The 17,662-nt window shown below is 46.2% G+C and overlaps 1 protein-coding gene across 1 annotated transcript in view; it reads right to left on the reverse strand.

The window, feature by feature from the left end:
- Positions 1 to 352: 352 nt before the first annotated feature.
- Positions 353 to 17,662, reverse strand: part of LOC131281881 (CYFIP-related Rac1 interactor B) — a 28,719-nt gene continuing 11,409 nt past the window's right edge. The window contains exons 2-4 of the mRNA XM_058311242.1: positions 1,045 to 1,308; positions 709 to 971; positions 353 to 638 (exon numbers count right to left, since the gene is read on the reverse strand). Coding sequence (XP_058167225.1) covers positions 374 to 638; positions 709 to 971; positions 1,045 to 1,308 — 792 coding nt within the window. The 3' untranslated portion in view covers positions 353 to 373. The remainder of the gene's footprint in view (positions 639 to 708; positions 972 to 1,044; positions 1,309 to 17,662) is intronic.

The raw sequence follows: 17,662 nt of genomic DNA on the forward strand, positions 1-17,662 counted from the left end.
TCCCTTTACGCATCCCCTCTCGTCCGCCCAAGATAAAAAGCCACTTGCCAGCAAAAGTCCAAAATTGTTTTTGTGTGATGAAGAGATGGCTGGGAGAGAGAGGGTACACGCACATATAGTTTTTGGTCACAGAATGTTTTCCCGCTTTAATTCGTTTTGCGTTTTTTGAGTCCCCACTTTCTGGACCGGCCTTATCAAAAGGAGGACAAAGTGTTTGATAGTTCCCTTTTGCTTTCGCTGGTTTTAGAAAAGCTGCAGCAGCTTCGTAGAGTTCGCGGTCTTTGTTTATGTATTATAATCGTAAAATAGTAGTAATAGTAGTAGTTATTAGCAGTAGTCGTTACAAGTTGTGTGTGTGTGTGTCTGCTGGATCTTAGGCAGCGAGCAGGTTGCGAATGTTTTTCGGCGTATTATCCTCGTTCAGGTGCTTCGTGGTGTACCGGAGCGCGTTGAGGAGTGGTTCCGCTTTGACGGCCGGTTGCGCTTGCAGGAGCCGCACGCATCCCTTCACGTCCACGTGCGCCCCACGAGCGAAGGCACCGACCGGATGCACGTGATCGTACAGTATCACCAACCCGACCATTACCCGCAGCAGCAGGAGGTGCGTCTCTTCGCGTTCGATCTGTGCCAGCAGTTTTCTAACCGGAAAAAAACGCAAGGTCGGGCATTAGTTTCGAAGGGGACCAAGGGGTGGGCTTCGGTACTTACGGGTTTTCGAGCATCCGCAGGCACACCTTTGCCATCGTGCCGAGCGTTTCGGTCGTGTTGTCGACGTTGTCGGAGTTGTCCTGCACGAACTTGGACGTCGCTTCGCTCAGCACCTTGAGCATGGGGGTGGCGTGGGCGTAGAACAGTGACATCCGGTTCGCCAGCTCGGTGCTGATGATCATCTCGTGCGCCGCGTCGAGTCGCTGCCGGCTGGCGATGCGTCTGTAGTAGCTGAAGTCGTTCTGTATCGCGGGGGTTTTCATCTAAAAAGGTAAAAAAAAGATAAATACCATGCTATAACAAACTGTAGATGGCCTTCCAAAGCTACGGTGTTACCTTGTACTCATCGAATTTCAGCACGAATTCCAGTATTTCGGCCAGCTGCTTCACGAGGGCCTGTTGCGTTTCCAGGTGCTGCGTTGGGTTCAACCTTCCGCCGACCAGCTGGCCGAGCAGCTTCGGTACGATACGTTCCAGCTCGAGCGAGTGTTCGTAGCAGCGCTTCAGCTTCTCCACCAGCGGTATTACAATGTTCCAGGCCTTCTCCTGGCATTCGGGCGATGGGTCGGCGATCGCTTCCCGTATTTCCTTACCGGCACCCTGGGAAGAATAAACATAGCAAAATGAATTTTTGAATAAATATCGTAAAATCGTTTGACATCATTGACGGTAGAATCGAGCAGACACCACACCAAATTGAGCCAACAATCTGCTCTGAATGTTCCCTTTTTCAAGCGGCTATATTTTATCACCCATCCCATTAACGCAAGGTGCAAAGTTTCTACGCACGCAACAGAAACGAACCCGCGCGAGAAAGAACAACCTGCCCTAGAAGGAAAAACGCGAAAAGCGCAGGAAGCGTTCCCGCGGGCAATTAGAATTCAAATGAAATCATCTGCACATTCCAAGGCGAACGCGAACCGGTCGTCCCGGCAGGTTTTTGTTTTTGGGTCATAATGGCCCACTGACTGCTCGTCCTTCGCTGGTGGTGCGCGTTTATTATTCATTAATCGTCTTCCCTAAGGCGATCATCTTCTTCTTGAAGACACCGGTAAACGGAGTTATGGGATGCGTTTGTTCCCATTTTCTTGCATTGGACCTGCGGCGGCAAGGAACATAAATAACGAGCGGATGACATTAGAATAAGTTTTGCTTGGGAGTAAATTTGCGCTCGGAGCCGTTTAATCCGATCGGGCAATAGGAAGGTTTATTTTTTGGGTAATACAGCGTTTTCAAACAATGCAAGCCTACTGTAAAGCATTTGATGTTGAATCGTCAAACCTCTAAATGGCAAGAAAAATTGGTCAAGTAGACAATTCGTCGCTTTCTAGGATCCACCGCAATCATAGTTGGCGCATAGACGTTTGTAGTAGACCAGTTGAGGGGTGCAGGTAAAAGTAGGGGAAAATCGCTTTCCGGTCGAAAGCATACTTTTGCGAGGATTGTTGTGATTCGCGCTCGTTTTCTGATGCAAAAAGGCGATCATAGGCTACCTTATCCTGTACCTTTCAACTGATCGTCTCTACTACAAACATTCAACCGCTAGCTATTTTGGTGGATCCTAGAAAGTAACGAATTGTCTACTTGACCCGTTTATGTTTGCAATTTGGAGGTTTGACGATTCAGCATCAATTAGTTTACAGTAGGCTAGCATTGTTTGCGATTTTACGTACTCTGCCGGGTTTGCAAGCTGAAATGTAAAACGCTGTAACTCCAAGGCCATCAAGCATTGATACTGGATGTTTTGCTTGAAATTATTTGATTTTCTACATTCTACATGTAACGGAAAGGAAGGAAAAACATTACAACTTTTGTTAGATTTATCGTTGAAAATTATATTTATTTATTATTTTCTGTTCGTGACACATTAGCAAAAAAGTTGCTCCCGATTTCTGTGTATAAAACTGTTGTAAAAACTCTCCTGATCTATAAGATTATTCACCACCTAAGGTGGAATAAAACACATCATCATCTCCCTTTCCTGGAGGTTAAATTTGATCCGCATTATTCGCGGGCCACCGACGCATCGTCGCGTCACCGATTTCTCGGTTATTGATCGCCACCAAAAAAGAAAAACCAAAACCCAACGGTGAGCAACCCGTTTGGTCGCGGGTCTTTACAGAACGCTTTTTGCTATATATGGTAATGGTGTCATTAGATAGACGGAACAACAAACGGAAAATCCGACGATCGTTATGGTGGCTGACACAAAGAAAAAAAAAACGTTAAGCGTCTATACCAACGTATGCTAGTTAAATTGTTCGTACCTAACGATAAAATAATAAAATAAAATATTTAACTTATGAGTCACATTCAAAAAGAAGTCTGTGGGTTTGATTCAATATTGGGGTTTTGGGTTTTCTACGCACCAAAAATATGGCATAGCAGCTCAACACTAATAAATTGAGTTTTTGAAGTGATCATTCTTTGTGTTTACTAGTTAAGAAATGAAAAACCTTTAACATAAAACCAATCGAGATAGTCTAGATTTTTAATACATCTATTTCTTTTACTTTGATATGAAATAACTATTTTTTTTTCTGTCATCGAACATGGTTCCGCCCTTGGTCGAGATCATTAAACGATTAATGCTAATGATGCTGGCGAATGAACTTCCCCTATCACTCCACGTGGCTCCACTAACCTTGACTTTACTCTCTCCCTTGGTAACCCTTCTCCACCCTCCAGCCAGTGGCTTATCATCACTTCACTGTCGCACCATTTGACCAACTCTACACGATCGATGCTTTGCGGTTTCGCAGCATGATCTTGTCGTACATGTGTGTGTTGTGTATGTGCAAGTTTGCGTTTATTTTTATGCTTCTTCCGATTATTCGAAACGGTGCGATAAAAACCCTTCAGTCTACCCTCACGCCTGACCGGAGCGGAATTCGTCATCGGAGCCACGTGCCGACTACTGGCGGGCTAGACTTATGCTTACTCCAAGCTCCCGTCCCCTTATAGTTCCCCCGTTCCGTTGGGACCATCAAAGTGCTGCCCACATCCGGAGCAGTTGTTGTGGGGCTGTGGCGGGATTGCCTTTTCCGTACGAACCGATAACGATTGGGTTGATGTGCGTGCGGAACTCATACGCACATATGTATGTAGAAGGTGCGTTTCGACAGCGTTATTAGAAGAAAAATACAAAAATAGCAACGGCACCCCACAGTAATTGTGGAGCCGTTTCCGGTGAGCTTGAATTTGGCACTAGGAATTAGATATTACTTTCCATTGGACAAAAAAGAACAGAAAAAAATAACTTGTTTCATAATGTTGGAAGTTATTTTACACAAACGTGAAATAATATAAATAAATTATGAAAAAATACAAGCAAGCAGTCCATTTTAAATAGATTCATATTTCACATATCGAGCAAATCGTAGCTAACCTTCAACCAATCCATCAACATCACCACCACCGTCCGTCGTCTTCTAACTGTTTTCCGCTCCGCTTGTTATGTTGCGCCCTTCTCTGACCATAAAAAGCCATAAAGTTGGCGCATAAATTATCCCCCCGCCTTCACCATCGGTGTGCTGCCCACTACACGAACAAATCATCGACAAATGCAAACATCGTTCGGAAGAGAAATAACTTCACCGTGGCGTGCGCCGTTCGTCGTTAAACATGGTCCACACCGCCACCCCCCGGTGGATGAATCATCGAGGAACCGTGTTCCGCCTTTCGAGATTAAATGCCGGAAGAGATGATCTCGCTCCGTATGGGGGGAGGGGGGAGATGATAAGATGTAATAAATCGTCTTTCGAATCGGGCGATCGATCGATCGATTGTTGATCGTGTTAGCAGATTGCGCGTTCGCCTGAGGGTAAGGAAGATCTTGTGGGCAGGAAATCGTGATGGAATTCTTTTCTTCATTCAAATTACATTCGGCGAACGGAGGAAGCCCGGTGGTGCGAATAATGGCAACCATTTTACAGCTTCCGCCGTATTTTCGGTTGCTTTATGACTTTGTTTTCCGTAGCAGGTTGATCGATTCATTTTGGTAATGAATGATCAGGTTTAAGCGGAATTCTGGATCGATTTAGTTAGCTCCAATTACGCCTATAGTGATTAGCTTAAGCCCATTGAGCCCACATTAAATGATCATCATTTTAAAATAAGTCCTCCGCACTTAAACCCCATTTACCTAAACCCAAATTAAATAATATTATCCTTTGCTTTCTCTATATTTTATATCTCGTAACGCTTTGACAAGTTAACAAAATAATGACTTAGATCCATGCCACTTGACACTTTTTGGGCACAACTCGTCCCTCTCCGCAAACAACCAAACCACCACGAACCGAAATCTGCAAACGTATTTGACATCATCCCTCTTACCGAAGCCTAGATAGGAAGATCATTTCCCTTGACTCGAGCTGCAGACGTCCGCCAGTCAATCAACATGTCTCACTGAACGGTCGCTTCTTCGTTGGCCATCTTTTTGCCGACCACTTTGACAACACCGAACATTTCTCGACACCGGCTCGGGTCGAGTTGGCGCTAAATCAAGCGCTAAATAAGCCGCAATCTTCTGGGCACGCTTTGGGGCCCACGTTCGCGTCCGGGGTGGGTAATGCCTGCATGGCTTGGACGTTTCGTTTTTCCCGTGCGGAGTTTTAGGTATTTGGGAAAAGGAATGGATTGGAAGGCACTAAGAAGTGTGAGGTTGGTTGCACTTTGGCACGTTTTGCAATCCATGCAAGCCGAGGACGACGGTTTGTCACGTGATTTGCAAACGACAATGGTTTTTAATGGAAAATCAACTGTTTGTTGCTTTTCTGAACCAAAAACCTTTTTCACTCATCGTTCAGTGATTGTGTTGTTTAATTTTAAGTACGTGGATGGTACGGTTTTTAATACTTAAGAGATGATTTTTAGAATCAAGCAAATGGGGTTTTAAATGCCGATACATGTTTTTCAATATAATCCAATCTACGATTAGATTATTGCACTTGGCAAATTGGTTTATGTTTAAGAAAAATATTTTAAAATGATTTATATGCTTTAAAGAAGAAGTGAAACTCATTCTTTCTGAACGTTGTGTGCAAAAACCTCTTCTCTAGTTGCAATTTACAATCCTCCCCAACAGAACACGGTGACGGATTAATCTCGAACGGACTTTTGTCATCATTTGCAATCGACAGCCGACACAAGCTACCGGCTTTCAGTAAATGCGCCCCGAACAGCGCCAACGAGGGCGCGAATAACGAAGCACATCGTCATTACGTGACCGTGTCCTGTCAATGGGCGATTCTCCCATCAGACCGACGGCATTGCAATTGTAATTGTGCCGATGATTGCAATGGAAGGTAGAGAGAGAGAGAGGAAAAAAGGGGCAGAAATCCTTCGCCGCCATTCATCCGGAATGGTAACAGACAACTCTACCGACTCTTGTTTTTCACCAGACGAATGGAGGACGCTTGACGAGAGCTGGGGTCGATGGCATCCGGATATACCCACACTTGGACAGATAAAAGGATGTAGGAAGGATTATGGGTGTCCCACCAGAATATGGAATTATGAAAGGTGAAAGGAATATACGCGACAGATGGGAATGAAGTAATATTTTTTTCTCAACAAATTTAGAACCTCAAGTTCGTGCTCCAACGCAATGGTGTTTTGTTTTACACTCACACAGCAACCCAGAGGTTGGTTTATGTGTTGCCGCAGGACGGAACTGAAACGTCCAGAAAGGAGAACGTGAGAAAGTTACGAGCATTGGGTGATAAAACAACACTCTGGTAGAGTGTGTGGATACTATGGCCCGAGGTGGCAAACCCTTTGCCGCTGTAACGTTGTATTTTTTTGTACTTAAAACATAAAAGTAACACCGCAGGTCTGGTTTTAACTGTTAAAGCGAACCTTGCGGGCAAAACAACCGACGGGAAGTCGTCCTTATTTTTGCAATCCGGGTGTCTCTCTTCGGGCAGAATCAACTCCTCAACCTCGAAACTCGCTTTTATCATGTGATCCTTTAAAAGGAGAAAACTAAAATGAAACATAGAGAACACTACACTCTTAATTCTCATGTCCCTGGTTTTTACTATCGACGTTTGCTATCTTTCAATCGTGCAATGTGAAATGTTGCCGAACGGTTGATAAAGTTGGCCAGCCGGAAACAGCTACCGAGCGAACCGGCGCACCGGTTGGGTATCCATTCCTTCCCGAACGGCAACACACACACGAACAGCAAACTCCCAGGGGGCAACATTTTCCGGCTGAGACTCCCGGCGGCTTCCGATTGCATGTTTCGCGTAAATTTACTACACTAGAACGGAAAAAGTTACAGGCCTCTCTGGGCGGAAAGAAAAGGGGGAAAATAAAGCAAGAAGACGGGACTATCGAACCGATTCCAACAAGCACCGACCGATTCCGGCCGCAATCTTTATCGGTGGAGCCATCGTGGAAGGGAACTCTGTTCTGTGCCGGAATTACCATGAGGGAACCGTTCCTTTTTCTTTTCCCCATACCCGTGGATGGGCGTTCTTTGGCGCAACGGTAGTTTTTTTTTTTCGTTGGTGCAACGTTCGGAGACCGGAAACGATCGTCGACTGGCCACTGGAGTGGAGCCACCATTGGCAGCTAGCAACTATTTCTCCGCCGGTGCATACTTCTATTCCACGATCGTAACTCATCGCCATTTCCCCCCCTATTTTGGCGCTGTTTATGCTACCGGCTCTTATTCGTTTTCCTCCCTCTCGTTTACGGGAGGCGCATCATTGCCTTTGCATGCAATCAGATTAGGTAAATTGTTTGTACCGATACCGTTCGATGATTGAGCCCGTAAAAACACCGAATTGGCCGGGGAGCGTTGTGCGAGCCGGAGGCCTAATTACCATGGGGGCGTAACGATTTGGCCATGCAAGACACGGGCTCGAAAGCACCGGTGGTTGTGGTGTAGGGTCGTCAATGTAACGGCGTATCGTTCTCCATCGCGATTTGGCATGTAATACCCGATTAAGAATGCCCTAAACTGTCTCACTTTTGGTGCTTCTTCTGGGGGCGTTGTCGTTGTCGGCATTTACGGGTTTCCGTACTAAAGTTGGTCCATCATCGCGTGTATATCTTTCCTCTGCTTCGATGATACTGTGTCCTAACGGAAGCACGATAGCATACAATCTAAAACGAAAAGAACGTTTCGGTAACATGTCCACACCGACATATTTCATTCTCCTTCCCAGTGCCCGCAATAAAACCCATAATTGCCAATCAAATAACTCTGCGCTGCCAAAGGTGACACCGAATGGCCGATTATGAAAATAATTATGCCGTAAGGTGGTCGTGTTGCCAGGAAAAAGTTAAAAACCCGTCAACATTCCTTCCAAACGCGATGTTCGATGCTGTTGACAGCCAGCCACCATCCATCCAAGTGGGCCAACTTTTCAAGTGCCTTAAGCATTCCCATCAAACGAAGAACGCACGAGTGAGTGTGCCGCCGCTTCATCGAGCGATTATAAATCAGTGCCCCGAACGCAAATAGGCGTGTTATTAATAAATCATGGATGGGCTGCCGGTATACCCGTCTAGAAAGACACGGGACGAGACGGGGTATGGTAGGCGGGCAGGCAGTTGCTGCCAATCAAGGAAGCAGGGAGCAGTAGGTAGAGAAATAGTAAGGCAGAATAAAAACATAATAATGAAGTGAAGTAACTAGTTCTGCTTGACTTCGACTGTTACGACAACTGCAGAGTGGTGCAGTTTTTTTTTCTTTTTCGTTTTGTGCACCAGGAGCGGCATAGAAAATGAGCACGAAAGTTGCACGCACTCATCCGCAAACAGAAGGGAGGGAGGTTGGCGCCAGGAAAAACCGAACGCGTACCATCTGAAACGCACCCCGGTGGAGGAAGAACGATACACAGTGCTCCACCCGTTCTCTATTGTGCAAAGGAGGTTTGATGCACATTCACGCGACCAGATGCGATTATGAATGAAGGAAAAAAGGGACAGAAATCGCGAAAGAGAGGGAGGGAGAGAGAGAGACCGAACACCGGCAGTTGTTGTGTTGATATGCACTAATGGGGACGATGGCATAGAAAGCAGTGAGGTGCAGTGGAGTGAATAAAATTATAGAAAAAAAATAGAAGATCAGAGAACAGGCAAGAATGCACCCACAGCCGGTGCACATTAATGCAGCCAGAAACAACACCAAGAACCGACCGCCAACTAAACGAACCGAACCGAACCGGATAGTAGCAGCTGCCGGGAAAGATACATAATTAATTATTTAATCAACATGCTCGCAGCAAGCATCACGGTCCATATCTCCGCCGAACAGGGAAAGGAGCAGGAATCAGTGGCTTAGGGGGTGGAGTACGATAGTGATCCACTTCTACCCGTGTGTGATGAGTATGCCAGCACTCGAGCGTGGAAATAAATCAACACCGCAAGGGGGCTCGCAGAAGAAGTGCAGCGGGAAATGCTTCGGATTTTCCTCCCCGGGAACAGGAAGGGGGGATCACGCGTGAAGTGGCGAACGAGGACACAACAGCGATTCGTGGGGTTAACTGAACGGCTGACTGACTGGCCTGACTGCAGGCGACGTAATCGTAATCGATAGGATTGATTGATTGATTGGTTGGTCGTGAAATCAAACCCGGGAACACTTCGGGAGGAGATTTGGGCCGATTGTTGATGAGATGTTATAAGGCTGTCAAAGGATGGCTGGTGCTGGCGGGTGATCTTTCGGTCAATAAAATAGTATGTGTTTCGCTACCGGATGAATTATTTCACTCCCCTTCTCCCCCCACGAACGAGATGCAATCGATCGTGCTATGCGGAATTGATTCGAATCGGATAGGAGATATCCTATTGCGAGAGAAATTATCTGATTTCGTTTTCATTTATCGTTGCATTTGGTTTTCGCAAATAAGGAAATCTATTCTCACAAAATTATCAAGTTTTACTTAAACGAGAAAAAACATCTCAAGTAACTGGATAAAATGACATAAAAGGTGTCATTTTTAATCAACCAGCTGAACTGTTGGCGTTATGGTTCCCCAAAGCGGCAGCATGCAGTGTTAAGAAACTTGGCTCCAGATAACATTTTGCAACGAATATCAACCACATTGCGCCGTCGGTATTGGGTTACGGCTGCTGAGAGTCTATTCGACTTCCCCGACACGTGTTCCATTTCACGTTGTAGCCGATAATAAAACGAAGAGATACACAATAGTGTCACCCACAGCTTCCCCGCAGCAGAGCTCTTGCGGACACCGGCCTACGCTTGCGTATCAGATTGCACGGGAGCACCAGCCAACATTTATGCACTTTCTGCTCTGTCGACATCGTACGTGTGGGCGGCGGCACGAGATGAGCGAGATGCAGTCCATCTGCGCCTCGAGATTTCAATTTCTCGTGCTTTAGAGAGCAAAGAAGAATGGCTGTTATCGCGTGACGACGTGGGCTCAGGACAACGTCTTGCGAGTCTAGTGACACCCATGATTTCGTCCCACGGGACAGGCACCGATTTGCAGAGCAAATTGTGGGCGCAGATTGTCGGGGTTTCGGTTGCTCGCAGACGTGCTTCTTCGAAATCTCTCCGTTTTCCCGTTTCGCACACATAATCATTGGCGAAAATTTCGACAACCGACCGACCGGGATGATGCGCAAATTGGTCCCAGATTGGTCGCAGATTGTGTTATCAGCGTCATGTTTAACACCCACTGGGAGGGCTCCTTTTTTCTTCTTCAACGCATTCTACCCCACCAGCTGCACTTTGACACCCTTAGGGGTTTGGTTTATGAAGTGGGACGAGGGGTGCTGCAATGCTGTTTATGAAAATGACCTTGCCGGGTTGTGTCTCGTGGCGTGCGCTCCCTCGAAGCGCGTGTCGCTAACAATAACTGCACGAAGTTAGCGCTCCAACCGACAGACAGACATACTTCATTCCTCTTAACTGAGCGCGAAAAGAATTGCGTTCATCACTTGCAGCCACAGCTTCCTTCTCGACACAAAAGCGAAGCATATCCCATCCTCAAGACATTCCGTTGTCTTGGCGCACTCTATAGTCTTTACTCCACCGTTTACGACATCGTTTATATGCTGCTCTGTGCCATTTCTCCGCGTTCTATTAGCGTTGAGGGGTGCGCTTCGTTGACTTACCTAAAAAGAGAGAAAAGCGAGAAGAAAAAACACACATCAGCGAACGGTTTTTCGATGGCATAGAACTAGGTCAGTGATGCAAGCTTTAAGAAAAACGAATGCCGTAAGATCGACGACGACAACGAGTGCAGCTAGATAAAAGTTTAATAGTATACATCATAGATAAGCGAAGCGGCCCGGCGTCCACTTCCAACCACAGTTTAGTTTATGAACGGACAACTTGCCTCCTCAAGGCACTTTTTGCCATTTCAGTTTGTTGTGGCGAGGTTGGAAAAGAAAATAGTAAAGGACTGAGTTGTTGACATTGCTGTAACCAATGCTTTCAAATGTTTAAAGGATGAAAAAAAGCAAACGCGCAGAAGGAAATTATGGGCCAACGAGAGTTTCTCGCATACTTTTTCACATAAATTCACCCACCAAGAAGGTGGTAGGAGGAGATGCTTTTTTCCTTAGCTCAAGAGAAACATTATGTTCCCGTGGAGGAACTATCATCCCGTATCGAGGGCAACTGTACAGGATGCTATCGTATGGTATCCTAAGCCGGGTACGAAATCCACTGGTAAAGAGAGAACGATGATGTGCTAGTATTCTGCTGGCATGTGTCTCTTGCTGGCTCGTCCCGGAACGCCCGGAATGGAGCTCCGCTGTGGTTAACATTGTATCAATATTTGATCTCCATCGAACGAGAATCTTTACGCCGTTCATGGACGAACGAAAACCACCAGGAAGGATGCTTAAGCTAACGAGAATCCTTGCCACGTGTGGAAAACGAGTAAAACTGGAGTGGGTTTATGTCTCAACCTGTCCCAACCAACCCCTCATCTCGCCAGGATTGCGGAAAAAAGGTGAAAATAACTTTTTTCCCTTCCCTTGCTATGTTTCATCCTCAAGGGTTATCCTAAAGGGTTCGGGATGAAAATTCTGGCATTTTGTGATGCTCGTTCGCCGGGGAAGCTTAGGTCGACCTCTTGCCTTACTTTTTCACTGGTATTGCGAACAAAGATGGCTGGCATCTCTACTGACAAATATTCTCCCACGACCCCAGGGGGGAAATTCAAAAGAAAGAAAATAAAAATCATAGCGAAGCTGGGGCAAAGGCAAAGATGTGCTTTCAATTCATTAAGAATTTAAATCCTTCCCAAAACGATACTCTACTTTGTCCTTTGGAGTAGAGACCTCCGCGTTAAAGCAGACACTTGGAAAGATCCTTATGGAAGGAAGTTTCCCCCCGGTTTAAAGTCGCTCCATCTGGGGATAAGCGTTCAACAAGGATGCCGAAAGATACCTTCGTGGCGACGGAATGCATCGTTCCATTGTGTTGTGTGCAGCGGTATTCCGAAGGACGATGGGTGGTTCTCGTCGAACCTTTGTCTGCGCGGTCACGAAAGCAAGGAGGGCAGCAAATTGACACCCGGAGAACGTAACGAGGGAGTTTTCGTGAGCAGTTTTCTACCGCAGTTTGTTCCCATTTTCACGTTCTCGCGCGTCCTCGACCTAGGGCATCGTTTTTTTATTTGCGTTTTCCACCAAACTGGCCAATATGCCAGTCGGAATTGAAACACGTACTTCGACCGGACGCGTGAGCAATAGTGGTGGGTTCTTGGAACCGCACCCACCACCCAGAACCGCTTCCGAGCATCTTTAAACCGGCTCTGATTCCGGCTTAGCAAAACCCACGATTTCGTCTGGAGCCGTCCGGAGCCGCTAGTCGGCAGCCGGAGCCGTCGCAGCCGGAGCCGTCGCAGCCGTCCGGAGCCGTCCGGAGTCGTCCGCAGCCGTCCGGAGTCGTCCGGAACCGTCCGGAGCCGTTCGGAACCATCTGGAACCGTCTGGAGCCGTCCGGAGCCGTCCGGAGCCGCTAGTCGGCAGCCGGAGCCGTCGCAGCCGTCCGGAGTCATCCGGAACCATCCGGAGCCGTCCGGAACCGTTCGGAACCGTCCGGAGTCGTCCGGAGCCGTCGGAGTAATCGGTAGCCAGAGCCGGCTCCGGATGACTCTGGACGGTTCCGGACGGTTCCGGACGGCTCCGGCTGCCGACTAGCGGCTCCGGACGGTTCCGAGCTCGGAGTATTGCACCTACTTTACGGAGCCGCTTTCAATATTGGTGGAGTCATTCGGGAGCGGTTTCGGTTTTTTGTCGAATTTACACATCACTAGTGAGCAGATGATTTTAAATAGCTAGCCCGCCCTCCCGTTGGGCTTACCGGATTTTCGTTGGCCGTACTGCTTATTGATGTTCTTTTTAATTTATTTTCTTCCCAAACTTCCGTTCTGTATCTTAGAGCTCCAGCTGTTGTTTGCTCTTTCCAGTTTCCTGCCGTCATCTGCAAAGTCTAATTTTTCTCTGTTGTTTCCGCTTTTGATTCGGTGGATGCTTCCAAAAAACTTAAACGACTGGCTTTGCCTGATTTGTAGCACGTTTAATCGATTCGGTGTACCAAAACACCCTGCAGCGTTTTCGCATCTGAACTTCATTTTCCACCCGAACGGTTCTTTCCACTTCCACTCGACGTCGGATGTAAGGCGTGTCGTCGTTCCCCCCATGGCACGAAGCTATGCGACAAACTTGAGCCAGTTCACCGTCAGGGGCCCGCTTCAGTTTCGTGCAACTACTGACCCACATGTGCGCTGCCACCCACCGGGAGAAAAATTCCAAAGTACACCAGCAACCTCGCCCAACTCAACATTCTTGCCATTTTGAGTAGTTCTTTGTTTTTCCACTCGGTTGAAAAAAAAGAAACATAGCACTTGAGCAAATATGGAACAATTGCACAATCGATGTAATTATAGTCCATATGCATCTAATGGGAAATGGCTACATGTTGTGCCTTTCCTCAATAAATCCTCACTCATTATGTGTTCCATTTTCTAACCCACATTGGGGGCTATTTTTAAAAATATTCAAATCAGGTCTCCTTTTCGGACGAAACGGGGTATTTTATGTTGCAATTCCACGCTCTCTGTTGTTACCGGATCGGCGGTTACTTCCGCCGGAAAAACCTGACCGGCCGTGCCGTCTTCAAACGCGAAACAATGGCTTCCGTTTTGCACCAACATTGCGCTACCTTTATTCCACAACAAGGATGCGGACAAATGAAGGGGGGCTTTAAAATCCCAATGGCCCTAGAACATGCGGTCGTTTGGTATGAAAAAAAGGGTTGCTCGGTTGCACGCAATCCTCGGTACCATCTCTCTCTCTCTGTAGGTGGGGCCTTATTTTAACGGATCCATGTGGTACACCCCGGGGAAAACGAATTGCGAAAGTGACATGAATAAAAAGCAAAACGTCGTCCTTTCGTCTGGCAGTAGTTTTTCCCGGTGTTTTACAAAACCTCAAGTGTATGTGAGTGCTACACAGCTTGGAATCAGGGGGGTTTGAGGTTCTCCGGATTTCCTTCACCAAAGGAACGGACATGGAGCACCCCACAGCACGAATAAATAAATGTTCGTTCAACCATCCAACTTTCGCCCAGAATGTTTTAAGCCCCAACCGAAGTTTTGAAGTTGACCTTGTGGCTGGGGAGAAAAATGTGCTGCACGACAATCCATAGCCGCTGGAAGGCTCAGACCGGGTTTGGCCGGCACGATGTCAAAAGTTAAATGGCTAAAATGGTGACGTCGGCCTAGAGATTTTCCAATCACCCTGACATGGTTTTATCGTGCCCCTATTTGGTGGTGCGTCGACGGAAACTCTGGCCCGAAGAAAGTATTTTATTGCTGCAGCAACATCATCAGAAGGTCGAACATTTACTTAAGCTGATTGACATCACCCGTAGGAATCGGTCTGTTTTTGAGGTGGATGACCTGTAACGATGGATTTCTTGAGGGCAGAATAGGGATGACATGTTGCATCAGATATTTGATTCATCCAATGAATAAATGTCTTTTCGATATTGGATTAAATAAAAATGTCTAACTCGTTTGACAATAATCATTGTTTACCAACTGTTAGAAACACTTTTGCTTCTAACGCCAGCTGTCAATTCGGCTAAAAACAGTGCCCGGTGAAAGTGATAAGCTCAAAAGGGAACATCATCGATCAGCTGACGGATCGGCCGATCGAGAGGATCGATGACCCTTGGCAACGGTTTCGCCCGTGGAAGGTTTTAAATAGGGCTCGTTTGGGCGCGATGAACCATTGTACAAACATCAGCGTTGAGTAAAAGACTAATTTGTTGGTTCCGCACCAAAGCGGTTCCTAATGAAATACTTATTTTCCTTTGCCTTTGCACAGTGTTGGAACAGTTTCCAACATAAACTATTTATCAATATCATTTAAATGAAAACAAACGAAAAAATATTAAACTATCTACAAAAAAAACCTCGAACTCCTCAAAGTAATAAGATCAAACAGGATGTTTTGGTGGTGCTTGTGGCAAACAATACACTGAAATGGTTAGTTCGCATGGAATAAAACGCAATTCAAATTGCGTTTCTCCAACGCTGACACTTGGAGCAACCAAAACAGGTTGGTTTGTGGTGTCGGTAGACTCGGCCACATTCCCTGATTGACCAATTGTTCCCTTCCGCTGCCCCCCCATACCATGGCACGCGGATTGTGCTTCAATTAAACAACCGACAATCAGATCTCGACCGAAAGTGAAGCTTCTTGCCACAGGCTAGTTGAAATGTCACTGGTGACATAGTGAACCACACCGTTTGGGCATCCATGTGCGCAGAAGTGGTGATGAAATAATGGCAGCATCGGAGATAAAAACTCACCCAACCCAACCTCCCACCGAGCAGCTCCTCATGCGTTTTATTTTCCTTTTTGTTTACGTGCTGCACATCACACAAACTGCACTTTTCGCGCCAACTCCGCTCTTCTCGCACCCGAACCGCTGGTCCCCGGTGTTGATTTCGCCAATCCACCTCGTGACATACCAGCGTCGAGGTAACGGAAAATTAGATACCAGAATGGAGTGCATTCCGAGCGGTGCATAAATGGCTCGTGTCACGCATTGGCTTGGGTTTGGTTTAGATTTTGCCCTTGGCTTACAGAGCGTTCCATGCAGAAAAGGCCGTCGGTTCTAGGCACCCTTCGCTGAAGTGAAGTTGAACTAAACGCCCGTTAACCTCTGACACACTAAGGCACGATGATGTATTTCGATGCCTGACGATGCCGCTTTCTGCTGCAGTTCCGCTTACATAATGCGGGGCTATTTGGTTCCAAGACAAGAACAGCAAACGGCCTCTGCACGGCCTGGTGTGTAACAAATCGCTGCAGTTCACAAACAGCTGACTACCGACCGCTTTAAAGGGTCATTAAACATGTAGGCAGCTTAAACCGCAGTGCCGTACCGTTTATGGCTACCTGGCTTATGATGCCAGCCTTGTTCCTATGGCTTCCGAAAAGCGCGCCAACGAGCTATTGAACTTTTCAACCTAAGCAATATCCCAATTGGCAAAGGGTCATAAGTGGTGGCGCTTGTGTCAACACCCCAGGCACTCTTAAACACCGCCATATACCGTCATCAGGTGGGAATATTTCAAGAGGACTCCGGGTTCTGGGGGAAAATGGGTGCTGTTGTAGCCAGGTCTCTTAAATCAAACAGGGTAGATCTTATCGCATGTACACAAGCCCGTTACTGAACCCATGAAGGTTTAGTTGTATGTTGTGTATGCCTCGTGACCTACCCGTTAGTTCAGTCTGGAATGTTCGGAAACGTCAGACTAGTGTTATTTATGGTGGTTGCGAAATTTCAGTGATTAGTTCCATGATTATGTTCAGACAAATCGCTTCAAAACACGGTTTGTGCGCTATTTAAAGTATGGTATTTGCTTAACGATTTTATGCCAAACGTACTACACACGCCCCCCCACATAGTACCATTTTTATTGAGGATATATTTTTCTTCGTGCATGAAAAAAGCGTGCAATTTCGACGGACATAAACCCACATCTTTCCGCATTCCACAGAACCCTTGCTCGCTTGTTGGGGCTCTGTTTTAAGATTCTCATCCGCGCAAAACACAAAACGGCAACAAAAACGTCCAACTGTCCACCTCTCGTGGATATTTTTCTCGTTGCGGTGAAAGGAACTCCGGCCGGCCCCCGGTGGCGGACTGAGTCACGCTAGGGGTGGTTTATTTTATTTTATTATTTTTATTCGTTTTTTGAGTGCACAAATATGACGTGTCGTTTCGACCAATACGGCGGTACAGGGTTTATTTTAAGTCGTAACATTTTTAGCCGCTACCTCTTTTAAATATCCGGATGGGTTTAGGAAGGCGCAAATAAGTTGATCGAAGTTTATTACACTCGAATTTTGCGGTTCTTAAGGCCGCCTTTAAAGCTACCGAATGCAAAATGGGAGGTATAATAAAACAGAACCGGAACAATCAATAAACCAAAACATGTACATGTTAGTTTTCAATACCAACATGTTGTACCAACACAAGGAAGAAGTTGAAAATATAAAATTTGAATCACATTACAATAACATCATACAACAATAACCTAATCAATAAACTTCCATAACGGAAGAAAATTTAGTTTTTAAACATTTATTACTATTTCGTTCGTTCGTTCGGTGTGAGTAATTGCGCGTGTATTCAAAAGAAATTTTAAACCCTCCCCGAGTGATGTTAATGAGCGCTCAACGAAGTATTTATCGGTTAGATTTCACAACTGGATGCTAAGAGAAGTTCAATCTACAAAGGCTGGACGAGGGCAAATGTCTGTCTTGTGTAGATAAAGGTTCAAGCTTAGCACAAAAATATTCCAAATGCGCAATGGATACTTAACACTTTTTACCGTGGTGATGGTTATGGAGGAATGTTCAAGAGGTTTAAAGAAATTCATGCGATTTTTTAGCTACAAAGGAAAATTTGTGTATCGTAGAAGTTGTTTGT

This window comes from Anopheles ziemanni, chromosome 2 (genome assembly GCF_943734765.1).
Source record: "Anopheles ziemanni chromosome 2, idAnoZiCoDA_A2_x.2, whole genome shotgun sequence".
In the NCBI taxonomy this organism is placed as follows: domain Eukaryota; kingdom Metazoa; phylum Arthropoda; class Insecta; order Diptera; family Culicidae; genus Anopheles; species Anopheles ziemanni.